The following is a 19,028-nucleotide window of genomic DNA, read 5'->3' as shown; positions in this document are numbered from 1 at the left end:
ATTAAGCTGTCATGGGATAAAAGGAAAGGTCCTTTCATGGATTGAGAACTGGTTAAAGGACAGGGAACAAAGGGTAGGAATTAATGGTAAATTCTCAGAATGGAGAGGGGTAACTAGTGGTGTTCCCCAAGGGTCAGTCCTAGGACCAATCCTATTCAATTTATTCATAAATGATCTGGAGAAAGGGGTAAACAGTGAGGTGGCAAAGTTTGCAGATGATACTAAACTGCTCAAGATAGTTAAGACCAAAGCAGATTGTGAAGAACTTCAAAAAGATCTCACAAAACTAAGTGATTGGGCAACAAAATGGCAAATGAAATTTAATGTGGATAAATGTAAAGTAATGCACATTGGAAAAAATAACCCCAACTATACATACAACATGATGGGGGCTAATTTAGCTACAACGAGTCAGGAAAAAGATCTTGGAGTTATCGTGGATAGTTCTCTGAAGATGTCCACGCAGTGTGCAGAGGCGGTCAAAAAAGCAAACAGGATGTTAGGAATCATTAAAAAGGGGATAGAGAATAAGACTGAGAATATATTATTGCCCTTATATAAATCCATGGTACGCCCACATCTCGAATACTGTGTACAGATGTGGTCTCCTCACCTCAAAAAAGATATTCTAGCACTAGAAAAGGTTTAGAAAAGAGCAACTAAAATGATTAGGGGTTTAGAGAGGGTCCCATATGAGGAAAGATTAAAGAGGCTAGGACTCTTCAGTTTGGAAAAGAGAAGACTAAGGGGGGACATGATAGAGGTATATAAAATCATGAGTGATGTTGAGAAAGTGGATGAGGATAAGTTATTTACTTATTCCCATAATACAAGAACTAGGGGTCACCAAATGAAATTAATAGGCAGCAGGTTTAAAACAAATAAAAGGAAGTTCTTCTTCACGCAGCGCACAGTCAACTTGTGGAACTCCTTACCTGAGGAGGTTGTGAAGGCTAGGACTATAACAATGTTTAAAAGGGGACTGGATAAATTCATGGTGGCTAAGTCCATAAATGGCTATTAGCCAGGATGGGTAAGAATGGTGTCCCTAGCCTCTGTTCATCAGAGGATGGAGATGGATGGCAGGAGAGAGATCACTTGATCATTGCCTGTTAGGTTCACTCCCTCAGGGGCACCTGGCATTGGCCACTGTCAGTAGACAGATACTGGGCTAGATGGACCTTTGGTCTGACCCGGTACGGCCTTTCTTATGTTCTTATGTGCTAGAGTCATCAAATTTATTACTTTTTAAAATTTTATGATTTTAAGCCAATTTCATTTTGTGGGGCCTTGACTCATAATTTTTGATCATTTTGACTTTGCAATAGTGCATTCCAGGGAAATTTGTCCATCTTCTGACCAAAAGTGAATCCCCACCCTCCAAAATTAACCTGCCCCGAGGCTCTTGATAGGCAGAATTTAGTCCTAGACCAGTAGCAGGCATAAGATGTGGTATCTGACAATGCTTAAAAGTTAGAAATGGAAGTTTCATACCATTGGAAGAAGGATGTTCCTGGCTTTCCACATGGACACAGCGCTTGATTTTAGCCCTGAAAAGTCCCATGATAACAGACAATAAAATTACAACACATTTATTAACTGAGAATTGTGGTACTGAGTTGGTGAAAAGCACTAGTGTTATGATCTATTCAGGACCAAACTTGATGTTAAATTGTCCATCTTCAATAATTAAAGCATCTGAGCATTTTCTAACATGGCTGTTTTTCTCAATCTCTGATCTCTATGTAACTGATCTGTTCTTTTTCTAATTTAGCATTTGTTAAACAGATGATATGTTTTGAACATGTTTTAGCCCAAAACAGTATGTCTTGGTGTAACAGGGTGCTGCTAGCAGCTATAAATTGAGCCCTTCAGAAGCCACCACCTGGATCATTTAGGGCACTCATGACACTGTTTGTAGTTAGAGTAGGAGGGACTTAAGTAGTTTGGGTCTGGAGGGTAAAAGGGATCACTTGCACCTGTAGGAGGGCTGATGAGGTAATTAGCTCACCAGTTCAGTAGCCCTGAGAAGAAAGAAATTAAATTTCAAAGTCTGAGCCAGAGAGCAGGAAGGGGGAGCCACACAACAACACTTATGTTATGATGTACCTGGAGCATAAATAATAAAGACATTTGGTGAAGGTACATTGATGGACTGTGTATGCTACTTAGCCCTCTTTGTGAGTTTACCCACCAGGGTTTTCAGGAGCTGACCTAGGAACCTATTCAGACTTGTTAACAATGTTCATATAGACTTAACCTAACTTTCAATTTGGGGAAGAGAATTGTCAGAGCTTGCAATTGTATAGTATATTCATATCCATCACTTGCCTTCTCCCCACCTTAAGGAAAATGATGTGTTTTTTTTCTCATTGATTTTACTGCCATGTCGACAAAGTAAGAGAGCCAATAGAATGGTAAATGGTAATAGTTCTATGTGAACTTTCTCCCCCTGTGTGTATGTCTTAACAGCTTCTGGTTGGGCATGTTAGCCATACAGTATCTACAGTATTAAGTACTCTTTCTGCTGTATTCTCCTGTCCTGCTTCTTCTCAGGTCAGCTGGGTTATTGGCTTCTCTCTCCATCAGTGCTACCCTGGGAATTACAAGGCTTTCTTTTCAGACTTTCTGGGTCTCAAACAACTTTGCAACAGTCCCATCAATCTGCTCTCTCCTATAGACAACTAATACTGATGTAATTTCCTCTGAGAGAGACTGCCCTGCTTATGACCCAACTGCATCCCCCCACTCAAAATGTCAACTTGATATTTTAACTTCTTATAAAAGTGGATATGATACTATAAATCTTGAGATTACACATTAATCAGGGATACTGAACGGGCCTCATAAGTGTGGTGTTGGGAGATGGAGTGGAATGGTTTACATGTCATCTATACGTTTTGCATGCAGGAATGAAAAATTCAAGGAAAGGTATGCCTGGAAAATCTTCCTTTGTGAACAATTTTGAATAAAATGGTGCATTGAGAAGTAAATTCAAAACAGGCATGACTGTCCATATGAAAGTCAAGAACAAGCATTTTATGTTGGGCAAGGTTGAGAAATAAGCTCTTTTTTCTATAAAGAAACTTTATTTTGAAGAGGTTTGAGTCTTCCTCATAAACTGCTGATGATAAACTGCTTTAAAAAGGTATAAGACAATGTATTTTAGGATTAATTGCTTATATTAAAACAAAACTCTAATGGATATTTACAAAACTTGCTATAATTTTATTGTAGTTTGTTCCTAAAATATGATGTTATAAGTACATTCACAGTATATAGCAAACCAACAAGTGTACCCATATATGTATAATGGTGTGTATATATAATTTTAAAATGTGAGCAAGGCCTTGCCCTGAGATGTATCCCAAATACATAATAATGAAGGGGTGGGGGGATTTCCATGAAGAAAGTGGGATTGAGCTGTAATAGTGAGGCCCTGTATCATGTGATAGAAACACAGGACAAACTTTCAAAATAGCCTCAACTCAGTGTTAACTTATGGATGTACAACTACTCAGCAACCACAAAGCTTGTGCTCAGTAATGTTTAGTTCTAGGGCTATCAATTAAACGCAGTTAACTCAAGTGATTATTGCAAAACAAATTAACTAGATTTAAAAAATTAGTTGTGAATAATCACAGTTTTAATTGCACTGTTAAACAATAATAGAATACCAATTTAAATCGGTATTCTAAATATTTTTGGATGTTTTTCTATATTTTCAAATATATAGATTTCAATTACAACACAGAATACAAAATGTACAGTGCTCACTTTATTTTTATTACAAATATTTGCACTATAGAAAAGATAAAATACTATTTATTTTTCAATTCACATCAAAGTGCAACTTACAAATGTAGAATATTTTTACATAACTGCACTCAAAAACAAAACAATATAAAACTTTAGAGCCTTCAAGTCCACTCAGTCCTACTTCTTGTTCAGCCAATCGCTAAGACAAACAAGTTAGTTTATATTTACGGGAGTTAATGATACCCGCTTCTTATTTACAGTGTCATCTGAAAGTGAGAACAGGCATTCACATGGCATGGTTGTAGCTGGCATTACAATGTATTTACATGCCAAATATGCTAAACATTTGTATGCCCCTTCATGCTTCTACCACCATACCAGAGGACATGCTTCCATGCTGATGATGATTGTTAAAAAAAAAGTGTTAAATAAATTTGTGACAGAACTCCTGGGGGAGAATTGTATGTCTCCTGCTCTGTGGTTTTACCTGCAATCTTTCATATATTTCATGTTATAGCAGTCTTGGATGACGACCCAACATATGTTGTTCGATTTAAGAACATTTTCACTGCAGATTTGACAAAATGCAAAGAAGCTATCAATGAGATTTCTAAAGATAGCTACAGCACTCAACCCAAGGCTGAAGAATCAGAAGTGCTTTCCAAAATTTCAGAGGGATGAGGCGGGGAACATGCTGTCAGAAGTCTTAAAAGAGCAACACTTCAATGCGGAAACTACAGAACCTGAACCACCAAAAAAGAAAATCAAACTTCTGTTGGTGGCATCTGACTCAGATGATGAAAATGAAGGTCTGCCCTGCTTTGGATCATTATCAAGCAGAACCTGCCTGTTTTCACTTACAGGTGACTTGTAAATAAGAACTGGGCAGCATTATCTCCTGTAAATTTAACCAAACTTGTTTAACTTAGCACTTGGCTGAACAAGAAGGAGAACTGAGTGAACTTGTTGGCTCTAAAGTTTTACATTGTTTTGTTTTTGAATGCAGTTATATAAAAAAAATCTACATTTGTAAGTTGCACTTTCATGATAAAGAGATTTCACTATAGTACTTGTCTGAGGTGAATTGAAAAATACTAGTTTATCTTTTTACAGTGCAAATATTTGTAGTAAAAATAATATAAAGTGACACTGTACACTTTTTGTATTCTGTGTTGTAATTGAAATCAATATATTTGAAAATGTAGGAAAAACATCCAAAATATTTGTAATAAATTTAAATTGGTATTCTATTATTGTTTAACGGTGAGATTTAAACCGTGGTTAACTGTGACTTTTTTTTTTGTTTGACACCTGCATTTGCTAATGCCATCTGCACTCTTATTTATGCACAGAGTTATATTCTGTATATGTAAATTCTGTCATTTCTCCAAATGTGGTTGTTTGCAAAATGTTGCATATGTAGCATAATTATGCTTTTGTAGCATAATTATATACATAATGCATTTGCTAATGCCATCTGCACTCTTATTTATGCACAGAGTTATATTCTGTATATGTAAATTCTGTCATTTCTCCAAATGTGGTTGTTTGCAAAATGTTGCATATGTAGCTATTTGTTTATGCAAAGTAGCATACATGCATACAGAGGCCATAATTTGAAATTTTGGCCTACATGTCCATCCTGGAGACATGTTGGTTATTCAGGGGGAACACGCAAGCAAACACAAATAAAACCAGAGTTAATTTTTAAAATAGCTAACAAGTAAAAGCCACAACCATTATTTAACCAAGGAAGCCAGAGTAAACAGCATCCAGAACACCAATTATTTAATAACACAATTCAGAATCAATTAACCTCTGTAGATACTCCACTTTGTATAGTCAACAATATTAATTTAATGTAAGTACCCAGTATTGCTAGCTTTCAAAAAGACACATAGTCAAGCAAAGAAAATATTCGTCCTTACCTTCCACTGTCTGGAAACTAGGAGATAAGCCAAGAATCTGTTATCATTCACAGTAAATGGCAGTGAAGCTTTCCTCCTTTGGCTTACAGCTTGCAAATAAAGTCCAATTTGGTTCCAATTCTTTTATTTCTCTTTGAACTTCCTTAGCTTTTTTTTCTAATTTTGAGTTCTTCCACTTTGTTTCAAATCATGATCTGAAATTCAGAGACATTTCCCAACTGCAGCCTTTAAAAAACAAACTCTCACATAGTAAGAGTAATGAAATTCTACAATGTTTTTCCTACATTTCTACGGCCTAATCCAAAGCCTTCAGAAGTCAGTTGAAACCATTGACTTTAATTGGTGTTGGATCAAGACTATAGTGCTCTGGGGTCTCCTTCATGAAGACTTGAGACTACCTAATAGTTGAAATCTAGGTTTATATTCTAACCTGTTCTTTAAGATAAAGTATTGAAAAACTGATGAGTGTTTCCCCAAGATAAAGTCTGCAGGATTTGTTCATTTAACTGTGGAGTCATCAACATAGCTACATATTTACTTGAAGAAGCCGGTATTCTGAAAAGCAGAGCCATTTTTATATAAACATTTTTCTGATTATAACAATTATCCATTTTATAAAAAAAATGCTGGGAAGTTAATTTTTCCATGCGTATGAAGTACAAATGCTGAACGTTGCATGTATCAGTATACATATGCCTAATAAAGAGCCATCCAGGCAGATCCCAACAGCACATTACTAATTTATTATACAAAAATGTATATACATGTGTGTCGAGTGCATTAAAATGCCACATGAAGTGTCTCGGGAGGGAGGGGAGACAAAATGTACTATAGTCAGCAGTTGAATAAGCCAATGAGAAATCTTTCACAGGGGCTATATTTCAAATAGGAATGGTAAATACAATCTGTATTTTTGGATTAAATGTTACACATCTTATGAGGGTTACAGACTCTGTACATAGTTTGGAAAAGGGAGGATTAACCACTTTCTCCCTCAGCAAGGAACATTACACATCTGTATGCCCTTATTTTCCAGAAAGCCCAGCCACAAGGGGTAATATGGCTAGGTACAGCTGTAGTAAATGATTCCATCAACAGAGACTATAAAATACATGAGTTTGAATGCATTGATAGCTTTGGGTTAATTGAATCTAGAAACAGATTGAATTTAGGATTATGTTTAAAGTCACTGACTAAGTGTTGGCTTTGCTAAACTATTTTGAACCACCTTTATTATATTATTATTCTGCACTGTGCTAGGGCCAAGGACCACCAGTCATGGACAAGATCTCATCATGCTGAGTGCTGTACAAACATAGAATGAAAAGATGGTCCCTCTTCCAAAGAATTTACAGACAGGACCAGCCTTAGGGGTGAGCGAACACCTGGGCTGCTATAGTCCATTCAATGTCCCAGCTCAGTACAAGGGGTGGGTGGATTGGGCTGGCTCCCAGCTCGGGGAAGGGCTGAAGTTGCAGGGGGCATCATGCTCTGTGTGGTGTCCTGGCTCAGCAGAGGGGGCAGGTGGGTCAGGTCAGCCCCTAGCCAGAGGAGGGGTTGAAGTTGCAGGGGGTTGCCATGGCCCGCATGGTGTCCTGGATCCGCAGAGAGGGTAGGTGGGGTGGACCAGATCCTGGGTAGGGCAGTTTGCCTAGGGTGCCATTTTCCCTGAAGTCAGCCCTGCTTATAGTTGTTGAACTTTGTTTTCATTAAAACCTTTTTTTCACATAGAGAAATTCTAGCTATAACTATGACAAGTCTTTCTACTTTAACATAAGGCCTTTTGCAGCCTGAGTTTAGTAAATTAAAACAAAGGGTTGCTTAGTTTAAATGAAGGGAAAAAAGGGCTTTTTGTAGCTCACTAATTTCTATGCTGACCCTTAATTTGTTGATTTTTTTTTTTTTGCTCAGCCATGGCTCATTTGACCTGTCACAAGACAATATTTTGATTTCTTTTTAATCCACTTAAATTATCAAAATTAATCTTTTTTTCTAAAGCTGGTGAACTGTGGTGTTAGTGCCATGGGATGTGTATAAAGTTAACAGCCCTCAGCTGTTTCTCTTTTTATATTTTCCATAAGCATAACTAGCTCAATAAGCAAATTGCACACAGCAAAAGGGTGTGAATACTTGTTTGGTGCTCTGAATTTAGAACACCAAAGCTGATGCAAGTCAGAGCCTTACTGAGGTTAAGGGGGCTTTCTTTATGTTTGGAGCAAGCTGTAATAGCTTGAGACAAAGCTTAGCTTGTGCCAGGATACGTGAAAGGTTTGTTTTAGCCCATAATAATAAATATAAGAAGTTGTAGTTATGGGAATTCATCCTAAATTATTAACATTAAAAAAGGGATAAATCTGTCTTATAGTAAATTATGGCCTCTTGATGATTTCAATAATGCAAATGTCAGCTCCTTTGTATTTGCCTGTCCTAATATTCAGTGCTCTGTAGTCTGGCACAGTTCTGTCCTATCTATCCTCCCCCAGGGGTTAAAAGGAAGAAAATTGATTACAGCTGAGCAAACCAGCAATTGACTCACACCAAAAACCCAGATCTAAGCACACTGGAGTGTGTTTGGTGTGAAGCTGAGCTTCATGGCTGGGCCTTCATTTCTCTTATAGGCTGATGCAAAACTCCAGTTTGAATCATGACCTGAACTTGAGAAAAACATGAATCTACTCATGTATTAGAACTTTATGGTTTAGGTCTGTGATTGAGAGTTTGGACTCTACTGCCAAAAATGTCCCCAGCCCACAACATTAAGGTTATCGCTATTTTTACTCCCCAAGTAAGGGTTGAATTGAACTGATTTAGGAAAGCTAAATCTTGCAAATCCTGGGAGCAGGATGTCTTATAAATATTTTCTTGCTCTATTTAGCAGTCTGCCAGCACGTTAGGTTTTTTTTTGACTACCTTATTTCCTGCTCCTGAGAACTGATGATCTGTGTTATATTTGGGTGATCTTCTGGAGGCAAAAGATGCATATCACAGCTCTGGAAAATATTGATTTTTTTTCTCCTTTACACTTCATACTAAACCATTCTAGCCCAAAACATACAAGCTTGCTCCAAAAACACAGCACCAAACAAGCTAGGAATGCAATTGTGCATGATGCAGTGATCTCATGCTGAGTATTACCTATGACTTCAGCAATTCAGCTGTCTCCATTCCTTGTATACTAATAGATTTCATTATGAATCAGTGGCAGTCTACTACTATGTTTTTAGTTTTGCAACTTTAGGTGTCTATATTCCCTTTTTTTAAATGTACATGCATAACTGTCAGTGATGCTAAGAAGTGAAATATAGATTTTGTACCCTCCCTCTCAAACACTTTTAAGTTCATAGTGAATCCCAAGCCTACCAAATGAATAGCAGCAACCTTTGGGCCCAATCCTGCAAATTGTCAAATATATTTTGTGAGGTACTGAGTGTAGGTTCCACAAAGATACTTAGGCACCTAAACCCAAGAGTTAGGTAACTAAGCCCCAGTTTTAAACTCCACTGCAATCCACAAAATTCCCATTGAACTCTGTAGGCACCTCAACTCATTTGGTGCCTACATTTTCAGGGTAAAAGTTCCCTAGGTGCCTAAGTTTTAGCATCTGGTCATTTGTGCTGCTGCCTCCTTCTAGGCATCTGGATGCCTATCTTCTGCCTAAACCTCGGAGTGATCCATGAACCAGGGGAAGAGAGACATCTGCCCAGACCTGAAGTCAGGTGGCTTAGGCACTGTCATAAACAGATAGTTAAGGGTTTATGTCTCTTTTACCTGTAAAGGGTTAACAAGCTCAGTGAACCTGGCTGACACCTGACCAAAGGACCAATCAGGGGACAAGATACTTTCAAATCTTGGTTGAGGGAAGTCTTTGTTGTGCTTTTTGTTGTTGTTGTCCATTCTCTCTTGGATCTAAGAGGGGCCAGACGTGCAACCAGGTTTCTCCAATCTTTCTGAAACAGTTTCTCATGTGCCAGATAGTAAATACTAGCTAGAAGGCGGATTAGTCTTTTGTTTGTTTTCTTTATTGCAAATGTGTATTTTGCTGGAAGGATATTTTACCTCTGTTTGCTGTAACTTATATTTTGGCCAGGGGGAAGGGAGTCCCTCTAGTTTATATATAAACTGAATACCCTGTAAGCATTTCCATCCTGATTTTACAGAGATAATTTTTACCTTTTCTTTTTCTTTAATTAAAAGCTTTCTTTTTAAGAACCTAATTGATTTTTCTTTGTTTTAAGATCCAGGAAATTGGGTCTGGACTCAACAGGGATTGGAGGGGGGGAAAAGGTGGGGGGATGGTTAATTTCTCCTTGTGTTAAGATCCAAGGAGTTTGGATCTGTGTTCCCCAGGGACAGTTTGGGGGAACAGGAAGTGTGCCAGACACTGGAATTTCTGGCTGGTGGCAGCGCTATCAGATCTAAGCTAGGATTTAAGCTTAGAAGGGTACATGCAGGTCCCCACTTTTGGACGCTAAAGTTCAAAGTGGGGAACAAACCTATGACAGGCATCTAGGGTGTTTCTTGAAGGAATGAGTTAGGGACTTGCCTTGATTTACACAAATCAGCAGGAAGGGGAGATGATAGTGGTGTTACCACTACCCACTTATAACTTTTAGCTCAGAGGTCAGTGCACTCTCCTGCTAGGATTTGAACAGGGGTGTCTCACTTTTCTCTGCCTCTGCCAGGGAGTAGGAAAACTGAACCTGGATCTTCCACATCTCAGGTGAGTGCTATAACCACTGAGCTAAAAGTTATAAGGTGGGTACTGGCAGCAAAACCACCACTACCATCTCCTCTTCCTCCAACTGCCTTCTTGGAAGCAAGGCAGGTGCCTAACTCATTCCTGCAAGAAACACCTTAGGCACTTAAGCCACCTGACTCGAGGCAGCTTAATCCATTTTGTGACTCACTAGCAGAGATAGGCACTTCCTTGGAGCCTGGATTTAGGTGCCAATCTTTGAGGGAGAGGAGGGGCTTAAGACACACCTCTGTCATTGGCATCTCCCAATGGCTATCTTAGGCAGCTCCCCACCTAGCATGCTGATAGCATTCATGCATATAACAGGGAGCCTTGGCACCTAACTCAGGCTTTATGGATCACAGCATTGTTCCTATGGTTTTCTAGACTTCAAAAGGAAGGCATTGTATCTCACAGCATTGCAACATGTAGGTCTCTCTCAGGATTGAGGCCTAAATTCCCTCAGCGGCCACTAAAATCAGTGGGGCTGAGTGTGATCAGCACCTTGCAGGACAGGACCTTGGGAGGCTTTTCCACTAGAATACGCATCTTTAATAAACTATTTGTAATAATGTTTCTAGGGTGTCTTAATGTAGATGGTCACCTGTTGTCTAATGAAATGCAGTTTTATAAGTATCACTGCAAGACAGGGCTGGCTTTAAGCCAATTCCCTGATTCCTCGGAATCGGGCCCCATGCCTAAGAGGGCCCTGCGCCTTAGGTGTCTTTAAAAAGAAAAAAATTAATTCACCCAGTGGGGGGGTTTGGGGGGGGAGGGTCTGCTCCGGGGCTTCGGCAGCATTTCAGCGGCGGGGGGTCCTTCAGTGCCGCGGAAGACCCAGAGCAGACCCCCCACTGCCAAAGTACCACCGAAGCCCCGGACCACCACCAGGTATTCGAATCGGCCCCTGCCATTCATAAAGCCGGCCCTGCTGCAAGAGAAGTACAATAGGAGAAAACATAACTCGGTTTAATATTGGTCTTCCCTGGTTGACAGTTTGCCATGTCTTGTTTATCTCTAGTTTCTGACAGAAGTTATGAAGTGATTGCTTTAGGCAGCCTCTTACTACTGTCCCAGTGCAGTGTTAATTAAGGAAAGAAGAAAAGCTGTCATGTCAGCTGCTGTCAAAGTGTTGTGAGATCTGGAGGGATGGTGTCTTGTGTGGCATCCCTCTGCTTGTGTCCCTATTCATCTGGCCTAGATTATAGGTACTAATATTTACTGTTGAAATAAAGGAAATGGAAAACTACTTTTACTCACTGGTGTTAAGTGACTATTTATGGTTTCCACCTCTCTAATATCTAGACTTAGGTTTATCTTTCTCTTTTTGTGGCTGGTTGAATGCTCTGCCAAGCACCTAACTATTTTGAATGCTGGAATTGTTTTCATTATTTTATGTTACTTTTTTCCTATCCAGTACTAGGTCCCCACTCTTTACATCATTTCCCCCTCATAATCCCTTTCTTCTGTAAATTTACACTGAAAGCACTAGAGGTCAGGATGATTCCTGTTCATTTAAAATTATGTTCCAGCTATGTTCTCCTTTCCCTTCAGGGGATATTGTGGGGTTTTAAATTGAAATTTTAACTCATCATTTTGTAATATTATATGCAGTATTACTTGTTGAATGGAATGATTAGATGTAAAGCAGTGGCTATATATATCACATGAAGATGTTTTCACGCTGATGGTTTTATTACCACAACAATGGTGGTAACCCAGCAGCTCTATCATTTTTATGTATCATTTGTATCACTCATGATAAAACAAATAAAATATTTTGGTGCATGCTACTTTACATAAAGTATGAACAGGGTGATGCTAAGTGCTCTAAGGATTCAATTAAGGGTTTTTTCCAAGGACTCTTCTTTTCATTAAATATTTAGGATTATTCAAACATGCAAACAAAAATCTTATTTAGAAAAACATCACACATACTTTGCAGAGGTTCCATTAAAAAAAAAAGAAGTTGCTTTGAAGGACTTTCTTGTGATGCAGACCAATATAAACACAAATCCAGATGTGTCAGCACAGTGATGTGAAGAAAAACTCCCTAGTCTTTATTTACACATTACAGCAAATATTTTAATAAGAGAAAGTGAAGAATGTTGACATTTCACCACTTAGGCCTCCATGAGAACAATGTCCTGAATGCCAAAATGTCAACATTCCTTGCAAATTTTTCTTCACATCAATGGGCTGGGACAAACATCTGGCATCTTTTTTTCATCTTTCATTGCTGTTAGCTATTGTGTATATGAAAATGGGGAGGTGTGGCATCGCAAGCACAGACAAACTTCTTTCAATAAGCCTTCTTTATTCAGCTGTATCCTCAACTGGTAGGAAAAACTGAGTCTAACCAAACTCCTTAGACTAAAAACTATTTTTCTTAGTTGTGTATCATTGTTTTAATATATTGTAATATCATAATATAGGATGAACACGGTTTAATGAAGTACTCAACTGTTGTGTATATGACAGTGCTATAAATGAAACAGTTCCACTGTGCCCAAGCAAAGCAGCACTCACCCCTCTTGGGGACAGGAACTAGAAGATTAAGCCTGTTTTGCTTGATCCAAATTCTCTTTTGGAGAGCAAATAGCGTGCCTGACATGCTCCAGTCCTTCAGCAAGAGTTTCAGAAGGCTGTATCCTATTGCGACCTCTGGAGAGGCTTCACCTTAATCTGAACCTGAGATGGTCAAGAGAACATCATAGCAATACCAAAAAGGAATGAAAGTCAGAACTCTGAGATCTAACATTAGGTAAAAAAAAATTACATAAAGAATAGTAAAAACATAAGTTATCAAATAAAGCTACTGAAAAAGAATGTCAAAGCAGTTGTCCATGCTAGGAAAGTGAGTGGAGGTTAGGTCAGGGTGTAGTGATTAACCATTGCAAACATTCCAGCCATCAGGGTGGTATAGTGGCCAAGTGAAGTGACCGTCAGAAGTGAATCTACCTTCACAGTATGCAGCTGATGTTGGGCACATGAAAGAGAACGGACAGCAAAGCTACCTGTATCACTCAGTTACTTCTGGGGCTCCCATGAAAAGGCTGAGAAACCATCTTCATTCCCCAAGCTTTCCTTTTGTTTTCTTGGTGTGATCAGCTGGCATACCTACATGTTCCAGATCAAAGTCTACATGCACTGTATAGGGTCAAAACTCATTCTTATCCCGGGGTTTAATGTTATTAATAGGGTAACTCAAAAATAAAACAAATTTCAGCCCAAGTTTTATCCCAGCATTCCTTTCTTAGGCCTGCTCATCCCACAGGAAAAGGCCTCCATTTATTTGAAGGAGGCTTTGTTTTTTTTGTATAGGTGTATGATGAGGTGTTCAAACCTCCCACTAGACCTGAATGAGTTAAGGAGAACCTATGGGGGCAACCAGCCTTGCCCTGCTACACCTGCAGAAAGTGTCAAGCCTAATGGGAGTAGTTAAAAAGGGCTGAACTGGGCTCAGTTGGAGGCTGACTAGCAATGAGAGCAGATGGTTGTCTCTGAGTATTCAGCAGGTCAGCCTTCTACTGATCCCCAGGACTAACTGGGGTAAAGGAGGCAGTTGAAGGAGAAGCTTTCTAAGGCCCTACAGATAGCCTAAGCTACAAATCCAGCTCCACGGAGGAGAGCTGAGGAACTGTCATAAGGCAGGAAAGTAGGACTGTTTGAAATACAGTAGCTGTTTCTAGAGAGGCTTGGAGTGACTTTGAGAAAGCACCTCAGTAGCCAGCTGGGAAGAAGTAATGATGAGCCACAAATCCCCAGCAACATTCACAGATCTGTTGGGGCACTGATAAGTAAGGAAAGATAGGAGCAGCCCAGGGAAGTGGCAAGGAATTGAAGGAAGAATGGCCCTGGGGATGGAACCCCCAGGAGAGGGTGCACCAGGGTTCCCTTACTTCTTCCCCACAACATGAGGGGAAGTATAGGCTTCAAGCCTGAAAGAGGCCAGGAATGAAGAGTCCCAGGTGAGGGCTGAGGTCTGGCATAGTGACTGTAAAATTTTGGGCTTACTTGTTTTGTTGGACTATTGGTTTATCCTGGAAGGAGTGGGACTCTAGGTTACTTGGCCACAGGACTGAGTCATAAGAAGAAGCAGACTATTGCAGGACCAGGGTCATCAGCAGGGGGAGTGAAGAGAGGAGAGCCTGCTATACTACCATTCCCAGCTGCTGTGGGTATACCGGCCAGTGTGTTATATCCTTACAAGGTGATGTGAATGAGGAAACCAATACATACATGCTAAGGACACCAGGTGTCGTTTTTTACTTCATAGCTGTATACTGACCATTCTCTACATTTTTCCTGAAAATCTGGATATTTTGTAGATATGATAGACCTTTTGAAACTGGATCAACCATACCTGCATAAGCAACAAAGAATCCTGTGGCACCTTATAGACTAACAGACGTTTTGCAGCATGAGCTTTCGTGGGTGAATACCCACTTCTTCAGATGCAAGAGGAGCAGCCCAGGGAAGTGACATACCTGCATAGTCAGTTAATCATCATTGTTTCCATTTGCAATCACAAATTTGAAAATGTATCCCAAGTTTATTATGTACATATAAATAGTCCTGAACTGGAACTTAGGATCCAAACCTCCCCAAGAGAAGACCTGAAACCAGACTTGGCAGCTCAGGCCTATTTTTACTGTACAGGTGACATAAATGATAGTGATCTACCACTTTCTCCATCACAACAAAACTAATGCTCACTTTGCTTTGTGAGACTATTGTTTATAGAGTATACTATGTAAAGTACCTTCCCCTGTGCCTAATTTTCTGTGTGTACTAGCTGAAATTAAAATAAAAAAAACCACCCAACTTCATACTACATTATAGTATTGTGAGTTACATTTATGACTTGGCCTAAAATGTATCCTGTGAATGCTGAGTACTAAAATCAGACGATTACTGTCCTGTGAAAAAGCTGAACTGTTACATTTTCCCTTTAAATAACAACTGTCTGGATGCCTGAAGAGGATGTATCCCATCTGGCCCAGAACTCAGCGAATAGAGATGTAATGTATATTGTGGCACATCGGCCCACATAAAACTGTAATTCAGTAACATAAAGACACTTTCAGAAAAGTGAAACTCAGCTGAATTATGTACTTTAAAAGCCCACCGTGCTTTACAGGGTGGAAAGAAAACAGACCGTCCCAGGATGGGTTTAATAAGCCAGTTACAGTACCAGCAGGAATAATACTAACATTTACTCACCACTGTTTCACAGACAAATAATTTTTATGGATGGGGAGAGCACATACTCCTCTAGCTCCCTACTTTAGTCACTTGCATTCCAAATGTAGGTCAATTACTAATCAACATCAGTACCTGCAGTGCACTCACTCGCTTTCAGCAACCTCTGACCTTTACATGTTGCAACATAATTTTAACTAAAAATGAGGGACAAGCTATAATCAATAAAAGGGATTGTTTTAGAAATAAGAGGTTCAAATTAAGAAAAATGCAGATGTTCTGCCTTGTAGATGACCTGTTTACAATTTTTGAGGTGTGGTACAAATGGCATTATATAATTTCACTAGACCTTTAAACAGTGTAAAACTGCTTGACTGGTTATGTGAATATCAGAAGAATTTATTATTAAACAGGCATAAGAAAAAGTTGCTCTTATGGCAGTATATAAAATGCGGTCACTTTCTTTATACTGACATTTTGTCACTCTCCCTGACATCAGCCCACGATTAAATAAACTCCAGGGCAACATACAATTGCACATGAGCAAATACATTCTTAAATGAAAACATGTAGCATTGAAATTTTATTTATAAAAAACATATTGAACATAATGGAAGTTTTCTTGGCTAAAAGCAGCCTTCAGTGGAGCTTTGGTTCTCTAATTTGGAGGCCTCTAACATGACCAGTTTGTGGGAAATAATTTCTGCATCTTGTTCACCCTGATATACATGTAAAGGTACTTGGAATAACTGAAATCTGAAAAGAATGACCTTTTTGGTAAGTTAGAGAAAAGTTCCTTTTTATAAATCTGGGATTTTGTTATGTGCTCAGCAGCCCACAAGGAATGAGTGCAATTCATGACTACATCAATGAGAACATAGAAACTGGAGCCCCATTCATGCAAAGACTTACACATGTGCTCAACTTTACACATTTTGAATAGCCCCATTGACTACATCAGGGCTACTCAGTGTGCAGATTTTTGCATCTGTGTAAGGGCTTGTCTACACAGGAAAATCTGTTGGATTTTTTTTTTTAGTACAACTTCAGATTTTTTGGCATAAACTATCTTGTGTCCCCACATGTTTTTATTATTATTACTTCTCTGTCTTTAATTTGCTTCGGAAGCAACATAACTATTTTGAAATGAGATATACTGCTATATGGTTTGTGTGGATGTATCCCTATGTTGAATTAACTATACTGCTTTAGGTATTCCTCCTACTGGTATCCCACACTGCATTGCTTCACAGCTGGATGAAGCCTTCTGGTTACCTTTGTGGTCTCCACTGCTCTGGGGTCTTCTTGATTGGATTTTACCACCCTGTTTAAATCTTGCGTATGTGCTCAAGAGTGGTTCTCAAACTTTTGTACTAGTGACCCCTTTCACAAAGCAAGCCTCTGAGAGCAACCCCCATTATAAATTAAAAACACTTTTTAATATATTTAACACCATTATAAATGCTGGAGGCAAAGCGGGGTTTGGGGTGGAGGCTGACAGCTCGCGACCCCCCATGTAATAACCTTGTGACCCCCTGAGGGGTCCCGACCCCCAGTTTGAGAACCCCTGGGTTAACCCATGCTGCTGCAGCTTCACTGCTGTTCTTATTAAAGATAGCTAGATCAAAACTAGCTTGGGTGTGTGTAATGGAATGCTAAACTGTGTTATATTGTTCAACCACTAGGTGGTGATGTGTATAACATACTGTTAGCTCACAAAAGCCATTCCTGGTTGTGCATTAAAGGATCTTATCATGAATACAGTTGGTGTATCCCTCTGGGAGGGAAGCTTTGTCACCAGTCTGTCTGGTATAGGAGCCTGATCAGCTAGTAGCAGTCCTGAAAGGAGTACATGGTATCATGTCAGAAGTATAGACAGCCTAACTAGTGCTAGAATAGAACAGAAGGAGCAAAGCAACAAAGGTTGCAGGATGGATCTCATCAACATGCCAATCTTCAATTTCTCAGAGAACTTCAGCTTTGATAGACCTTCAGAACGGACACACTTGAAACAGTATTTTTACAGCATTTTGCATTACTACCAAACTCTATCAGGAAACTGGAGATACCCAGGTATCAACTTCAATGTAAGCTATGCGGACGCAGGCAGCACAGGGACCTTTTCAATCCATCCCCATTAATGCTAGTAAATCTATTGCTAGGCCTTGCAGCACCATTGAGAAATACCCCTTTCTGTTAATGAACTCTGCCACCTGGAGGGTGAGTTTGGAGGTGGGGGCAAATGATCACTGATCAACCCCACATGCTTATTCTTATACAATTTGGGAATCCCACCCATGCAAATCCATCAGTAACCTCCTATGCACTGCCCAGCTTTGCACTCAGCCAGCAACACCCTCCCCATAGCAGTCCACACTTCGATAACAGCAGCCCTGACAATAGATTTATCAACACTAAGCTACTTAGCTACTGAGAGGTAGATACTGGGGATGGAAGCTTCCAGATGGTGATGGCCACATACTTCTTCATGATGATGGGAACTCTCATGCTGGTGTTCTGCTGCTGAAACTCTGTGGTGAGCTGTGCACAGATCTCCAGGATGAGGAGTTATGTAGCCACTGCTGGTCATCCCAGTTCTGCAGCACTATCCAGTCCACCAGTTGATGGTGCTGGTTGACTGACCCCACTAGAAGCACTCCAGGGAGTGAAACAGCTCCAGGAAAGAGTCAACAAGGCAATGTAGTCCTCTTCCTCCTCCAGTAGTATCTGCACAGCATCATGGTGATAATGCAGGTGGCTGTCTGCCAACTCCTCGAAAGCCACCCTCCTGAATGACTGTCAATACATCTGGAGGACCCTGTTCACATTAATGATGGTCAGGATTCCCCTGTTCAGTAGTGCCTCCCCCATGCCGCCTGACAGCAGTCTGAAAATGGCTCTGGCCTGCTAAAATCACATGAATTATGGAATATCAGAAAAGGAATCATGAGAGTTTGTTTTTCTTGAAGTCCTAAATTCCATTAGGTTCTGGTAGGTATGTCACAAAGCACCATGAGAAAAATTCCAGAATACATTGAGCCTAGTTGTGGAACTTTGCTCCAGGAGGGATCTGTCCCAAATGCTGAATGATTATCTGAAAAATAGCTCAGAGCTGCATGGACCAGTGATTTGCCAGGAAAGCATATTAAGCTGGCATAAACAAAGTGGTGCAGATGCACTTTTTCATTACAGTTATACTAGTATAATTAATTATAGCAGAAAAACTTCCTTGGGTAGTCAAGCCTTTGCAGGATCCAGGCCTAGTTGTGCCATCAGTGAATAAACTGTCAGAAATGACAGTTTAGTATAGTATAATTTATATTTATATTCCATGCAAAAACCCACCCTGCCAAACTGGAGTAAAAGGTTAAGAGTACAGTACCTTTGTGTTTTTTTCCCAT

At 39.7% G+C, this 19,028-nt stretch overlaps 1 protein-coding gene across 1 annotated transcript in view; it reads right to left on the bottom strand.

Moving 5' to 3' along the window:
• SLC27A6 (solute carrier family 27 member 6) overlaps positions 1 to 18,538 on the bottom strand; it is a 124,025-nt gene extending 105,487 nt beyond the window's left edge. The window contains exon 1 of the mRNA XM_045020122.1: positions 18,110 to 18,538. Coding sequence (XP_044876057.1) covers positions 18,110 to 18,135 — 26 coding nt within the window. The 5' untranslated portion in view covers positions 18,136 to 18,538. The remainder of the gene's footprint in view (positions 1 to 18,109) is intronic.
• Positions 18,539 to 19,028: the final 490 nt, after the last annotated feature.

Source organism: Mauremys mutica, chromosome 6, assembly GCF_020497125.1.
Source record: "Mauremys mutica isolate MM-2020 ecotype Southern chromosome 6, ASM2049712v1, whole genome shotgun sequence".
NCBI classification, from domain to species: Eukaryota; Metazoa; Chordata; order Testudines; family Geoemydidae; genus Mauremys; species Mauremys mutica.
Note: the sequence above shows the minus strand (reverse complement) of the source record. Positions and strands in the feature narration are given on the sequence as shown.